At 46.7% G+C, this 15,000-nt stretch overlaps 1 protein-coding gene across 1 annotated transcript in view; it reads left to right on the top strand.

Moving 5' to 3' along the window:
* Positions 1 to 15,000, top strand: part of LOC143290749 (kinesin-like protein KIF13A) — a 434,350-nt gene that overhangs the window by 325,738 nt on the left and 93,612 nt on the right. Inside the window, exon 15 of the mRNA XM_076600262.1 lies at positions 1 to 130. This exon is cut by the window's left edge and continues 5 nt beyond it. Coding sequence (XP_076456377.1) covers positions 1 to 130 — 130 coding nt within the window. The remainder of the gene's footprint in view (positions 131 to 15,000) is intronic.

The following is a 15,000-nucleotide window of genomic DNA, read 5'->3' as shown; positions in this document are numbered from 1 at the left end:
GAGGAGCAGCAGCGGCAGGGCTGTGACTTTGACATGGCCCAGCAGGAGCTGATGGAGAAGGAGTTTGGTGACGACCCCATCTCCGAGGTCATCCGCGGCATTGAGAAGCAGCACGAGGTGGAGAAGATGGGTGAGTTCCCTGTTGTCTGTGTGTCTGTCTGTCTCTTGTCTGTTTTCATGCAGTGTGGGTCTGCTCTCTCTCTCTCTCTCTCTCTCTCTCTCTCTCTCTCTCTCTCTCTCTCTCTCTCTGTCTCTCATATATATATATATATATATATATATATATATATATATATATATATATAATGTGTGTGTGTGTATGTGTGTCTTTCTTTTTCATGTTTGTTGTTTTGTCTTCCTTTCTTTTTTCTTTTTTTTTTTAGAGAGAGAGAGACAGAGAGAGAGAGAGAGAGAGAGAGCAGACCCACGTCAGAATATTTGTACATGTTAACAGCATGAAGAAATGACATGGAAATGATGAGAGAGGTCACGTGTCTCCCCATTCATGTCGGTTTCTCTTGTTCTTCTGTGTCTTTTGTATGTTTCCCTGTTGTTGCTGCTGCTGCTGCTGTTGTTGTTGTTGTTGTCTTCGTCGTCGTTTCTGTTCTGAATGTGAGTGCGCCTGGTTGTTTACAGGTGGTTGGGGGGGGGGGGGGGTTGGTGTGGTTTTTTTGTTGTTGTTGTTTTTTTTTTGTTGTTGTTGTTGTTGTTTTTGTTGTTTTTTGTGAGAGTTTCCTGTTTGGTGTGTGTGTGTGTGTGTGTGTGTGTGTGTGTGTGTGTGTGTGTGTGTGTGTGTGTGTGTGTGTGTGTGTGTGTCCCCCTCTCTATCAAGGACCCTGGTGTATCAGCAGTGTAAACAGCGCGGCGCCAGACACTTTTATGACTTGATGTTATGTTCCAGAAAATTGGACGTTGAAGAAAGTCATCTCTTTCAACACAGGAAAGCCGTTTATGTGCCCCCCCCCCCCCACCCCCGCCCCCTGGCCCCCTCCTGCGTTATGGAAAGTTCCTGAATTGTGATTCAACAAGTCAGACTGATGAACAAACTCCAACACAGGCCTTCCCTCAAGAGGTCCATGAATGTCTTCTAAAAAAATAATAATAATAATAATAAAAGAAAAGAATAATGATAATAATGTTGATCATTATTGTTGATATTGAATCTGAGCCAAGAAACACAAGAACTTTATAAGGCGGGCATCGTGGATTTCAATCGAGGGGCATTGGAAGTAGATAAATGAATATGCCGGTTATCTGAACGACAACCCAAAGTGATTTAGGCACAGATTGATAAGGGTAATGAAAAAGATTCAAGCCCGGATTTTTGCACACACAAAAATGATAGGAGGCGGCTTGGACTGATAGTGTGATGGAGGCACAGAATTATCCACGATGCAGGGCACTTCAGAATTATTAATGGTGCAGGGCCCTACAGAATTATCCATGGCTACAGGGCCCTACAGAATTATCCATGGTGCAGGGCCCTACAGAATTATCCTTGGTGCAGGGCCCTACAGAATTATCCATGGCTACAGGGCCCTACAGAATTATCCATGGTGCAGGGCCCTACAGAATTATCCATGGTGCAGGGCCCTACAGAATTATCCATGGCTACAGGGCCCTACAGAATTATCCATGGTGCAGGGCCCTACAGAATTATCCATGGCTACAGGGCCCTACAGAATTATCCATGGCTACAGGGCCCTACAGAATTTTCCATGGTGCAGGGCCCTACAGAATTATCCATGGCTACAGGGCCCTACAGAATTATCCATGGTGCAGGGCCCTACAGATATTATCCATGATGCAGGGCCCTATGGAATTATTGATAGTGCAGGGCCCTACAGATATTATCCATGGTGCTGGGCCCTTCAGAGTTATCCATGATGCAAGGCCCAAACATAACAAGCTGCTGGCTTATAAACGACAGGGAAAAAATGCGAATAATATGGGGGTGAAATGCACACAACATTTTCTTTTTATTCTGTTGATGTTAGCATTTCGCTTTTTCTACTCTCTCTTTTTTTTTTAAGGGCAGTGCCTGTTTTTCATTGCTCTGATTGATTGCACTTTTGTTGGTGCTATCAAACGGTTCTGCTGATAAGGATTGTTTTTGCGCGTGCTTGTGTGTGTGTGTGTGTGTGTGTGTGTGTGTGTGTGTGTGTGTGTGTTCCTTTGTGTGAGTTTGTGTGTCACACAAAGAGAGATTAGATGTATGGAAGTCGTTGAACGTCGGTGTTTTTGAATTGTGTGTTTGTGCATTTCTCTCTGTGTGTGTGTGTGTGTGTGTGTGTGTGTGTGTGTGTGTGTGTGTGTGTGTGTGTGTGTGTTTCTCTGTAACACTTTCAGTAATTTCTTTACTTCCAGGAGGGTAAAAAAACAACAACAGAAAATGGTGTTTCATGTTATAAATCAATATCCACAACAATCAGCCCCCTAAAACGGAAACAAAAAAAAAATGGTTTGAAGATGTACCACACTGATCAAAATGTGTGAAGCCTTCCAGAGTGATTGCCCTTGTTTTGATGATGTGATCATTGACGTCACTGTGACCGTCTGTACTACGGCGTTTGCAGTCAAGGGGTTTTAACCTTAATCCACTGCCAGACGGGCGGGGTTGAAAAGCAAATTGATTGGCTGGCTTTTTTTTTTTTTTTTTTTTTCAGGATTGAAGGAGGGTGAGAGAGTGGTAGGGAGAAGGGGGAAGGAGGAGGAGGGGGAGGAGGGAAAAGGGGGAGAGAATCCTGAGAGGTGGCGGTGACAGCAGAGGGCATCGCAGTACATTGGTCAGGTTCTGATGACTCGCTGGCCCCCCCGCAGTTGTGTCTGTCTCTCTGTCCGTCTCTCTCTCTCTCTCTCTGTCTCCCTGACTCTCTCTCTCTCCCTCCCTCCCTCCTTCCCCTCCCCCTTCCTCCCTCACACACACACACACACACACCCCACACAGCCCAAACAAAGCCCCGGGCCAAGCAATGAATTAATATCAAGGTGTCCACTTCTCTGGAGATACCCTGACACCGGGGGGGAGGGGGGGGCCTTCCCATTCCAAAACAAATGGATCACTGCTGCTTCTTCTCTCTCAATTAAAACACGGGAGAGAGGGGGGGGGGGCGGAGGGAAAACGAGGGGGAAAGAGGTGGGGAGAAGAGACAGTAGAGAGTGAGAGAGAGACTATGAGAGCAAAGATAAAGATAGGGCAGAGAGACATGGAGGGAGAGTGATGGGGGGGGGGTTGGGGGGGGGGGAGGGAGAGAACAGTGTGTGTATGAGAGAGTGGAAGAAAGAGTGTGCGCTTATGCGCGTGCTTGTGTGTGTGTGAAAGGGCAAGTACGCGTGTGCAAGCATAACATTTTTGTGAGTCAGAAATGAGAAATGGACTAAGTGGACAAACTATTTGATTAAAAAGTATGATTGCACCCCCCACCTCCCCACCCCACCCCTCCCACTTTCCTCTCACCCACCCAGTGACGTAGGTGGTTGGAATATTTTAATTTTTAATTCATTTATGTTTTCTGAAGTGTTTGTACTGAAGATTTTGAAACGTAACAAGCATCTATTGATGCTTACACTGAATGAGACACAGAGAACAGGATCTTTGATGAGCTGAGGTAGACGTTTGCAGGGTTGTTAAGAGGAAACTGGTGAAGGCACTAGCAAGTAATATACAAATGCTGATTTTGGAGATAGTGGGAAAAAATCCCTGTCATTAACCATCAGGCAGTGTCAGGATTGGCATCTCCTTCAAGGATGCATAACTACTGAAGAAGTCAGGAAATCCATCAGAGGTTGGTCGGTATGAAGACCCACTGACCACGATGGAAAAAAAACACACAAAAAAACATGTGTATCCACGTGTCAAGACCGACGGACTCTCCAAAACCATCTGTCAGGGAGCAGTGTTGGGGAGGGGGTGGGGGGAGGGAGGCGAGGCAGACAGCGAAAGAAGTGGGCAGCAGACAACATCACTGGTGAGTGGACAGAGAGAAGCATTGGCGACACTTGACGCCCTGTGTCACGACCGCCAGAAGTGGAAGACAGTGATGGTGATGCGTACAGCAGTTCGGCGCCCCCTCTACCCCTCCCCCCACGACCAAAACCAGAGGCGCGTTTCCTACAAGCTAGTCAGGCAAGGTTCTCGCGAGACACGCTTGTGTCTTTTTTTCCACCTCGCGGCAGATTGCTCTGAAGGATACTTAGCCTTGACTAGCGAGAACCAAGCCACTCTTACCGCGATGTAAAGCAAAAGTTCTCAGAAAGAAAAGATCTGAGCACATCACTCTTCTTTTGCAACATTTCCACTGGCTCCCTGTCTCACACAGAATAAAGTACAAGATCAGCACTCTATGTTATAAATGTATTCACAAATCTGCCCCTTCCTATCTCTGCGGCTGCCTTCACCTCTACACTCCATCTCGCTCACTGCGATTGGCTTCGGATCCACTCTGTTTTCGCATACCCAGATTCAAACACTCAACTGTTGGCCGCCGTTCTTTCTCTGTCTCTGGACCTTGCATTTGGAATGATCTTCCTCTTTCGCTTCGTCATGTCTCCACACTCAGCTCTTTCAAGTCGCTGCACGTGTATTCCTCGCCCTCGCCACTCGCTCTCTCTCTCTCCACAAGCACACAAACGTTCTTGTCATTATGAAACGCGTCTCTGGTCTCGGGACCAGTGACAGTGACCGTATCAGGATTCAAACCACAGACCTGACTGACCCACGGACATACAGACATCCAGCACTGTGATCACTCATCTGTTTCACTCAACAGTCAGCAGATCAGCCTTTCGACATCGTGGTTATCAAACTGTACAAGTTATTAATTCCTTCACTTGGCCTGTACCTTGAGCCATGTGGACGCACATTACATCGCATACAACGTTCTGAATATATATATATTATATATGAGGTAGACGTTTGCAGGGGGGAGGGGGCGCGGGGGGCGCACTGCTGTACGCATCACCATCACTGTCTTCCACTTCTGGCGGTCGTGACACAGGGCGTCAAGTGTCGCCAATGCTCCTCTCTGTTCACTCACCAGTGATGTTGTCTGCTGCCCACTTCTTTCGCTGTCTGCCTCGCCTCCCTCCCCCAACACTGCTCCCTGACAGATGGTTTTGGAGAGTCCGTCGGTCTTGACACGTGGATACACATGTTTTTTTCTTTGTTTTTTTCCATCGTGGTCAGTGGGTGTTCATACCGACCAACCTCTGATGGATTTCCTGACTTCTTTGCATTAAATATAGGAAGGTGTTGTTATATATATAATAACACCTTGTGGTATGAAAAACCACGGCCGCCAATTCTGCAACTCAGCACACAAACCCACTTTGGCAAAGAGCTCTTTCAAATGTCCTTTCTTATCTCTCCCTTCGCAACGTGAAAGATATGTGGCCATCTAAAGTGAAGCCATTCAAACGACTTGTCTCTGTCACAGTTTTCAAATAGCCTGCTTCAATCTATCAACAACAAAAAAACACACACACACACAAAATGGAGAGACACAGAGACAGAGAGAGAAGAGTGTGTTTCCACCGTAAAACTGCCTTCTGCAAAGTGCGGCATATCTGGGATTGATCCTACCCATTTCGACCTGTCACTTGTTGCCCTGAATGTAGGAGTGATTCATGCACCAGCACTCGAGTTTCCGGAGAAAAAAAAAATGGATGGGAGGGATTTAGGGTGGGAGGCAAGAATGCAGCCAGCTTAGGGCGGTCCTAACTCACTTATGCAATTGGTCTCAACCCCAAGAAATTGATGGGGCCGCAAACATCCCACTGGTTAAAGCGTTGGACTTCCAGTCTGGAGGTCCTGGGTTCGAATCCTTGTCGCGATGCCTGGTGGGCTGAGGGTGTAGGTGTGTGAATGTGTGTATGTATGTTTTACATTTATTTGCTTATTTATCATCATTGTTGTCTTTTTTGTGTGTGTGGTTAGAGTTGACTTCATCAAGATTTTGCGCCTTATAAATAGTAGTAGTAGTAGTATTTTTATGTATTCATCTTTTCTTTTCTTTTTTTTTACTTTTTTTCTTCTCTCAAGGCCTGACTAAGCGCGTTGGGTTACGCTGCTGCTGGTTAGGCATCTGCTTGGCAGATGTGATGTAGCGGTTATGGGTTTGACCGAACGCAGTGACGCCTCCTTGAGCTGCTGATACTGATAGTGATACTGCCAAGTCAACATAGTTAAGCGCGGACGTGCAAGCGCAAGAACTTGCTTTGTGTGTACCGCATGCAAAAAGGTGTAACACGCGTGTTAAAAGATGTAATCCATGTCAGTGATCGGTGGGTTACAGAGACAAAAACTTGCACCATTCCCACTCATACAGCTCAGCCCCCCCCCCCTCCCACCTCCTTCACCCAACCCCCGCCCCCCTTCTCCCCCCACTCGCCCCCACCCCCGAAAGAAGAAAAAAGAAAAACCCTGATGTGAAAGCCCACAGTTACATTCGGGTGAACGTTGGATTTGTTGCCCACGAACGCAGAAGAATCCCCGAAACCCCAGAGAAAAGCTTTGCATAAGAATAAAGAAATTTAAAAAAAACAGCTATAATTGTGACAGCACAACCACAGCCAGTTAAAAAAAAAGAAAAAGAAAAAAGAAGAAAGAACAAAAAAGAACCCAGAAAGGAAGTGGTCGATCAATGTTTGCCCTGAACAAAAAAAGACAACTCGGGAAAACCGACCAAAAAAAAAAAAAAAAAAAAATCGCTTCCAGGCTAATAGTGACTGAACAGAGCAAAGGGAAATCTGCCCACGTCGTAACAAATATAGAGCAGAACCCAAAGCGATACAAGTGTGCCACCTCGGCAAAATATGCGTGTGCAACACACACACACACACACACACACACACACACACACACAACATACACGCACACACGCACGCAGACACACACACACACATCACACACGCAGACACACACACACGCACGCAGACACGCACACACACACACACACACACACACACACACACAACCCCCCGGGCCAGGCAATGAATTGATATCAAGGTGCCCACTTCTCTGGAGACACACACACAAGGGGAGAAGGAGGAGGTGTGGGGGTCCCATTCCAAAACAAATGGATCACTGGTTCTTCTCTAGAGCTCTCTCATTTAAAACACGGAGAGAGACACAGAGACAAAGAGAGAGAGAGAGAGGGGAAGAGGGAGGCCCCCCTGCACTGTTCCCTGAAGTATGGTCTTGAAGAGCCTGTCAGATCTTGTCTGTCACGTGGCCACACATCTCATTGTCGTCTTCTGTTCACAGTGGTCAGTAGGTCGTCGTCATGTACTGACCAGAGTGCTGTCTGATGGTTTTTTCCTGACTTCATCATTTCGTTATGTGTCCTAGCGATGTGGAGTGATGGCTAAGAAGTAACGCGTCCGCGTAGGAAGCGAGAGAACCTGAGCGCGCCGGTTCGACTGAATCACGGCTCAGCCGCCGATATTTTCTCCCCCTCCACTAGACGACCTTGAGCAGTGGTCTGGACGCTAGTCATTCGGATGAGACGATAAACCGAGGTCCCGTGTGCAACATGCACTTAGCGCACGTAAAAGAATCCACGGCAACAAAAGGGTTGTTCCTGGCAAAATTCTGTAGAAAAATCCACTTCGATAGGAAAAACAAATAACACTGCACGCAGGAAAAAATACAAAAAATGGGTGGCGCTGTAGTATAGCGACGCGCTCTCCCTGGGGAGAGCAGCCCGAATTTCACACAGAGAAATCTTGTGATAAAAAGAAATATAAATACAAATAGTAGGAATCTCATGCCAGTCAGTATGATGAACACAGTAGGTCTTCATCATACTGATTGATTGATTGATATGGATATTTATATAGCGCCTATCCTCGGTCGGAGACCAAGCTCTAAGCGCTTTACAAACACGGGGTCATTTACACAACAGGCTGCCTACCTGGGTAGAGCCGACTGACGGCTGCCATTGGGCGCTCATCATTCGTTTCCTGTGTCATTCATTCAGATGTCAGGCACGCACACGTACACACTCGGACGAACATGTAACATTTTACGTGTATGACCGTTTTGTTTATTTACCCCGCCATGTAGGCAGCCATACTCCGTTTTCGGTGGTGTGCATGCTGGGTATGTTCTTGTTTCCATAACCCTCCCAACACTGGCATGGATTACAGGATCTTTAACGTGCGTATTTTAGCTTCTGCGTGCGTATACACACGGAAGGGGTTCAGGCACTGGCAGGTCTGCACATACGTTGACTCTGGGAGATCGGAAAAATCTCCACCCTTTACCCACCAGGCCGCCACCGAGATTCGAACCCGGGACCCTCAGATTGAAAGTCCAACGCTTTAACCACTCGGCTATTGCGCCCGTCTTCTTCTTCTTTTTCAGATTCTGATAATAAATATTTCCCTAAAAAGTACCAACCTCCTTCCCACCCCTTGCGCCGCCCCCCCCCCCCCCCCCCCCCCCCCCCCTCCCCCCTCCCCCCCTCCCGCCGTAGGACGATGGAGACTGAACTCTTGACATTCCCACACTATTTGGACAAAGAATTGGATCAGAAAACTCTTGCAGGAATACCGCTGGCTTGGTATGCAGATTGCATGTCAAAAGAGTAGCCAGGTCCACCCCCACTATTCGGCTATTGCGCCCGTCGACCAAAGTACTGTCTGATGGTTTGCCCGACTTTATCATGTTGTTATGTGTCGTAGCAGGCATCTCGTGCCAATCAGCAGGTCTTCAACATACTGACCAAAGTACTGTCTGATGGCTTTCCTGGCTTTATCATTTGTTTTTATGTCCTTGAAGGAGATGGCAGTCCTGGTACTGCTTGATTAGTTAATGACAAGAGTGGGTTTTGGTGTTTTTTTGGGTTTTTTTTTTATCTTGGGTTGTTGTTTTTTCCGCGTCTCCCAAATCAGCATAGGTATGTTCTTTCTTGCTCGTGCCTTCACTGGTTTCCTCTCTACACACCTGCAAAAAAATCTACCTACGCTCATCAGAGATCCTGTTATCTATGTCTCATTCAGTGTGTGTACCAATAGATGCTTGTCACACTTGAAAACATTATCATTTCCAGTACGATCATTTTGAGAAAGCAGTAGAAATAAAAAGATAAAAGAAATCAAACTACAAATAATAAAAACACTGTGTCACTGTGTAGGTAGGCAGGAAAAGTGGAGAGCATGCACAAATGATTTTTAATCAGATTGTTCGTCCACTTCTTCGAAGATACCATTTTCTCATTTCTGACCCATAAAAAATGTTATACTTTCACATGCGTACTTGGTGCCCTTTCACACACACACACACAGACACACGCACGCACAAACATATACACACGCGCGCGCGCGCGCGCGTACATGCACATGCATGTGCACACCGAAGACAAATCCATGTGTCATCAGCTACTGCAGTGCCGATGCGTGGTGATGAGAGTACAGGTCATGTTGTGACTGTCACCCTCATCTGATCCTTCACGAGGGGCGAGGTGGAGGGGGTCGTGGAGTGTGTGTGTGGGGGGGGCGGGGGTGGTCTTGTTGATGCGAATGTCCCAACTAAACCCCATCCCACCCACCCACCTCCTCCTCAACCTGTCCACCCCTCTCCCTCACTGACCACTACCACCCCATTACCCCCTCCCCCCACCCCCACACCCACTCACACGCCCTCACCACCATCCTGCCAGGCTGTCAATTAGCTGGGAGTGTGTGTGTGGGGGGGGGGGGGGGGGGGGGGTTGTGCTGACACTTTAGGCTTCTATTGTGCTGTCAGCACCTCTGTCCCTAGGGCCTGTGTTGTTTGAACGAACATCAAGGCACTTTCTTTCTTCTTGCCGTCTCTATTTAGCTGCTGAACCCTGATTGGCTGATTTTTGTTTGTTTGTTGTTGTTTTTTCCTGGGGTTGTGCTCACTTTCACTTTGGGGAATGATTCTTCTCAGCACGTCCACCACGCCCCTTCCACTGCTGAGCATGATTGCAATGTCGTTTCTCTCTGACCTTGAAGGTTTCTCGTGAGGCGGTCTTTTTTTTTTTTTTTTTTCCCTGGAGGGTGGTTTTGTTGATTTATTTGTTTATTTATTTATTTATTTATTTATTTATTTATTTATTTGTTTGTTTGGTTTTGTTCCTGTTGTCAGACTCGGAGACTTTGTGCTTAGGTGCCAGTTCCATTGCTTGGTTCTAACTTTTTGACCAGTTACACGTGACTAAATGCCCTACGCTGACCGAACTACGCCATTGGTCAGCTCCATACTACACACAGCACAGTTAACTAGTAGCGGGTTACCACCATACAAGGCCTTTCCCGGAAGTCTGAGCAGTGCACGCTGGTTCCAGGCTGTTGTTGGTTCCGGTGTCCTGTGTCCTGTTTTCTGCAGAGGTGCTCCGGTCGGGTGGTCTGTGTCTGCTTGCGCACGTCTCTTGGAGACCTTGGGTCGCTCATTTTGCTCTGGTGGTGAGAGGGTGTTCGCTCATTTTGCTCTGGTGGTGAGAGGGTGTTCGCTCATTTTGCTCTGGTGGTGAGAGGGTGTTCGCTCATTTTGGTCTGGTGGTGAGGGGTTGGGGGATGGGGGTGGGGGCCTTCTTCCTCCATGACTGACAAGAAATAGTTTTGTTATGATGATGATGAGAATGGTGATGATGATGACAGGTAGTGCGCAGAGCCGTCGTTGTGAGACTGTATGGACTGTTTTGATGAGGGTTTTGGTTTTGGGGGTTTTTTTTTCAGAAAGTTTATTATGGATTATAGGCAACACTTGCACATAGACACACATGCACGCACGCACGCACGCACGCACGCGTGCGCGCGCGCACACACACACACACACACACACACACACACATATACACACTACACTACACTACACTACACTACACTACACTTTGTTACCCAAATAAGCGAGCGACATAGTGTTTCCCTAAACGAGAGAAAAAAAATATATATATATATATATCAATCATCATGATACAGCACGCAAAACCTTGACATCATATGTGTTCCTCCTTACCACCGCAGACGTTACAGTCAGAGGGGCAGAGCAAGGAAGTCAACCCTCTCATTCATTTTTTTTTTTTTTTTTTTTTTTTCCGGCACGGCACAGATTGTTTGTCTCCGGCAAGGGAGATGACCACATGAATGATTCAGCAACAAGAGTCCCTGCAAGCAGGGTGGATCGTCGGGCACAGTGCTTGTGCCGTGTCTCTGACCCAGAGGGCAGTAGGCCTCGGCAAGGGATGCGGCAAGGGAGACAACAGCATGCATGAGTAAAGAGGAGGGGAGGAGGGGGGGGGGGTAACTACGTACATGATTAATGAGAAACGTGAGAAGATGGGGGATAACTACTTGCATGAGTAAAGAGAAATGTGAGAGGAGGGGGGGGGGGGGGTAACTACATGCATGTGCATGAGTAAAGAGGAGGGGGGATAACTACTTGCATGACCAAAGAGATATATATATATATATAAAAAAGAGGATGGATAACTACATGCATGAGTAAAGAGAGATGTGAGAAGGATGGATAACTGCATGCGTGAGCAAATAGAGACACAGGTGAAGGGGGGGGGGATAACTACATGCATGAATAAAGAGAGACGTAAGAAGAGGATACAAAACTACATGCATTAGTAAATAGAGACGAAAGAGGATGGCGAATAACTACATGCATGAGTAAAAACAGACGTAAGAGGAGGGGAGAGAACTACATGCATGAGTAAAGAGGAGGGGGATAACTACATGCATGAGTAAAGAGGAGGGGGATAACTACATGCATGAGTAAAGAGGAGGGGGATAACTACATGCATGAGTAAAGAGAGACGTGAGAGGAGGGGAGATAACTACATGCATGAGTAAAGAGGAGGGGGATAACTACATGCATGACTAAAGAGATGGGTAAGGGGAGGGGGAGAACTACATCCATGATTAAAGAGAGACGTGAGAGGAGGGGGGGGTAACTACATCCATGAGTAAAGAGAAACGTGAGAGGAGGGGGGATAACTACATGCGTTAGTAAAGAGGAGGGGGATAACTACATGCATGAGTAAAGAGGAGGGGGATAACTACATGCATGAGTAAAGAGAGACGTGAGAGGAGGGGAGATAACTGCATGCATGAGTAAAGAGGAGGGGGATAACTACATGCATGATTAAAGAGAGACGTGAGAGGAGGGGGGTAACTACATGCATGAGTAAAGAGAAACGTGAGAGGAGGGGCGATAACTACAAGCGTTAGTAAAGAGGAGGGGGATAACTACATGCATGAGTAAAGAGGAGGGGGGATAACTACATGCATGAGTAAAGAGGAGTGAGTATCGCGAACTGATTTGCGTTATGATTAAGATTATGCGCCGTACAAAAACGATTCACTGAACTCGTTTGAACTGTGCGAGTGACAGAGGTTTGATCCCAGACCCTGTGGTTGACAGTCCGTGAGGGTGACCGCCGCACCACGGTGACTGGTTGGGGAACAGTTATTGACAGGAAACTGTGTTGTGAGTTTTTGGCTTTAAAGGTCGCTTGTGGAGTCAGTTCTGTGGTGAACTTTCATTATTGGCTAAAAAAAAACCCAAAAAAAACAACACACACACACACACACACACACACACACACACACACACACACACAAATCTGGCTGTTTTCCATTAGTTGTACACTTTCATTTTAGTTTGAAATGATATTTGAAGAAACAAAAAAAAGACAAATGAAAACGCAATAATGCAGTGAAATGATATTTTCGGTCTATAGACCTTTTTTTTTTTTTAAGGGTGAATGATGTAGTTTGGTTTGAACTGGCTGAACGATGGACCTGACAGTTGGAGAGAAAATAATCTGGAACAGATTTTTCCGATCTCCGACGTCAACATATGTGCAGACCTGCTAGTGCCTGAACTCACCTTCGTGTGTATATGCACACAGAAGATTCAAATACGCACGTTAAAGATCCTGTGATCCATGTCAGCGTTTGGTGGGTTTTGGAAACAAGAATATACCCAGCATGCACACCCCCGAAAACGGAGTATGGCTGCCTTCACGGCGGGGTAAAAACGGTCATACATGTAACGTAAAAAGCCCACATTCGTGTACATATGAGTGAACGTGGGAGTTGCAGACCACGAACGGCGAAGAAGAATGAACAGAATGTGCTGGAGGTCAGACTCTGTGTGTGTGTGTGTGTGTGTGTGTGTGTGTGTGTGTGTGTGTGTGTGTGTGTGTTGGATATGATGGATTTGTAGGATCTGCAGAGTTTGTTTGAATCCGTTAGTTTTGACTTTTCGATGAAAATATGATCGCTGATTTTACAAGTTTTTTTTGCCCCCGACGGAGTGATGAGGTTTGCGGGTCAGCGGGACAGTAAACAAGAACGAGGTGCAGGCTCATTTGAGCCCCCAGATTGTGTGCTGACGTATTTATTACGCCCGCTTGTGGGGGGTCTGAAGACCTGGTTCAGCGGCAGTACTCGAATCTGTGCTGACATATTTACATGTACTCCGGGAGGCATCAGTATCAGTATCAGTAGCCCAAGGAGGCGTCACTGCGTTCGGTCAAATCCATATACGCTACACCACATCTGCCAAGCAGACGCCTGACCAGCAGCGTAACCCAACGCGCTTTGTCAGGCCTTGAGAGAAAAAAAATAATAGAATAACAAAAATTAAAAAAACAAATAAATAAATAAATAAAATAAATGAATTAAAAAAAAATAGATAAATGCCTAAAAATACTACTAATAATAATAATAGTATTTATAAGGCGCAAAATCTTGATGAAGTCAACTCTAAGCGCACAAAAAAGACAACAATGATGATAAATAAGCAAATAAATGTAAAACATGCACACACACACACACACACACACACACACACACACACACACACACACACACGCATAACAGATGTGCAACAAACATGCAGTTTCACAGATGTGAAAGCACAAACAAATACACGTAAACGTACATGAACCCCAACACACACACACACACACACACACACACACACTACCCTGCACCCTCCCACCCTCCCCCGCCCCTCCTGGAGGGTTGAAGATCTGGCTTGACTGTCGTGTATCACACGTCTCCGCGTCAGTCGTTCTGCAAGGGCAATGGAGTGCATGCCAGCGATGAAATCCGGGCGTGATTCGAACCCCCCACCCCCGGGGGGGGGGGGGGGGGGGGGGTATTCCATGTGGGCCAGCACCGTACGTGATAGAATAGAATAAAATTTGTCTTTATTGCCAAGTATACCGGGGTCACAAGGAATATTAGGGGGGGCGGGGGGGGATGATAGGGGGTGATAGTACATAACAAGATACGAACATAAATCGAAAATCATTCACAAACACATATACAGTAGAAATTGGGATACATGCAAGTGCATGTCAGTATAAAAACTGGGGGCTAGAGGTGGGTTGGGGGTGGTGGTGGGGTGGATGCAGTATTGATTGATTGATATGGGGTGGATGCAGTATTGATTGATTGATATGGGGTGGATGCAGTATTGATTGATTGATTGATTAGTATGGGGTGGATGCAGTATTGATTGATATGGGGTGGATGCAGTATTGGTTGATTGAATGATTTATATAGGGTGGATGCAGTATTGGTTGTTTGATATGGGGTGGATGCAGTATTGATTGATTGATTGATATGGGATGGACGTAGTATTGATTGATTGATTGATATGGGGTGGGTGCAGTATTGATTGATTGATTGGTTGATATGGGGTGGATGCAGTATTGATTGATTGATATGGGGTGGATGCAGTATTGGTTGATTGATTGATATGGGGTGGATGCAGTATTGGTTGATTGATTGATTGATATGGGGTGGATGCAGATTGTTTTCTGTCCGTTGCTGTAATGTCAGGTTGGTTCCTCCCCCATCTGGACCTCCACCTCTACCGTCGCCCACCCCCTTTCCCCTCCCCCCCCCCTCCCCCCCCCCCCCCCCCCCCCCCCCCCCCACACACACACACACACACACACACACTCAACACCACGGAGCCAGATTTCTGGGTTCACCTTTCTGTAGGGG

This window comes from Babylonia areolata, chromosome 16 (genome assembly GCF_041734735.1).
Source record: "Babylonia areolata isolate BAREFJ2019XMU chromosome 16, ASM4173473v1, whole genome shotgun sequence".
Taxonomy (NCBI): Eukaryota; Metazoa; Mollusca; class Gastropoda; order Neogastropoda; family Buccinidae; genus Babylonia; species Babylonia areolata.
The sequence above is the reverse complement of the archived record's forward strand: the minus strand, read 5'-3'. Positions and strand labels throughout refer to the sequence as shown.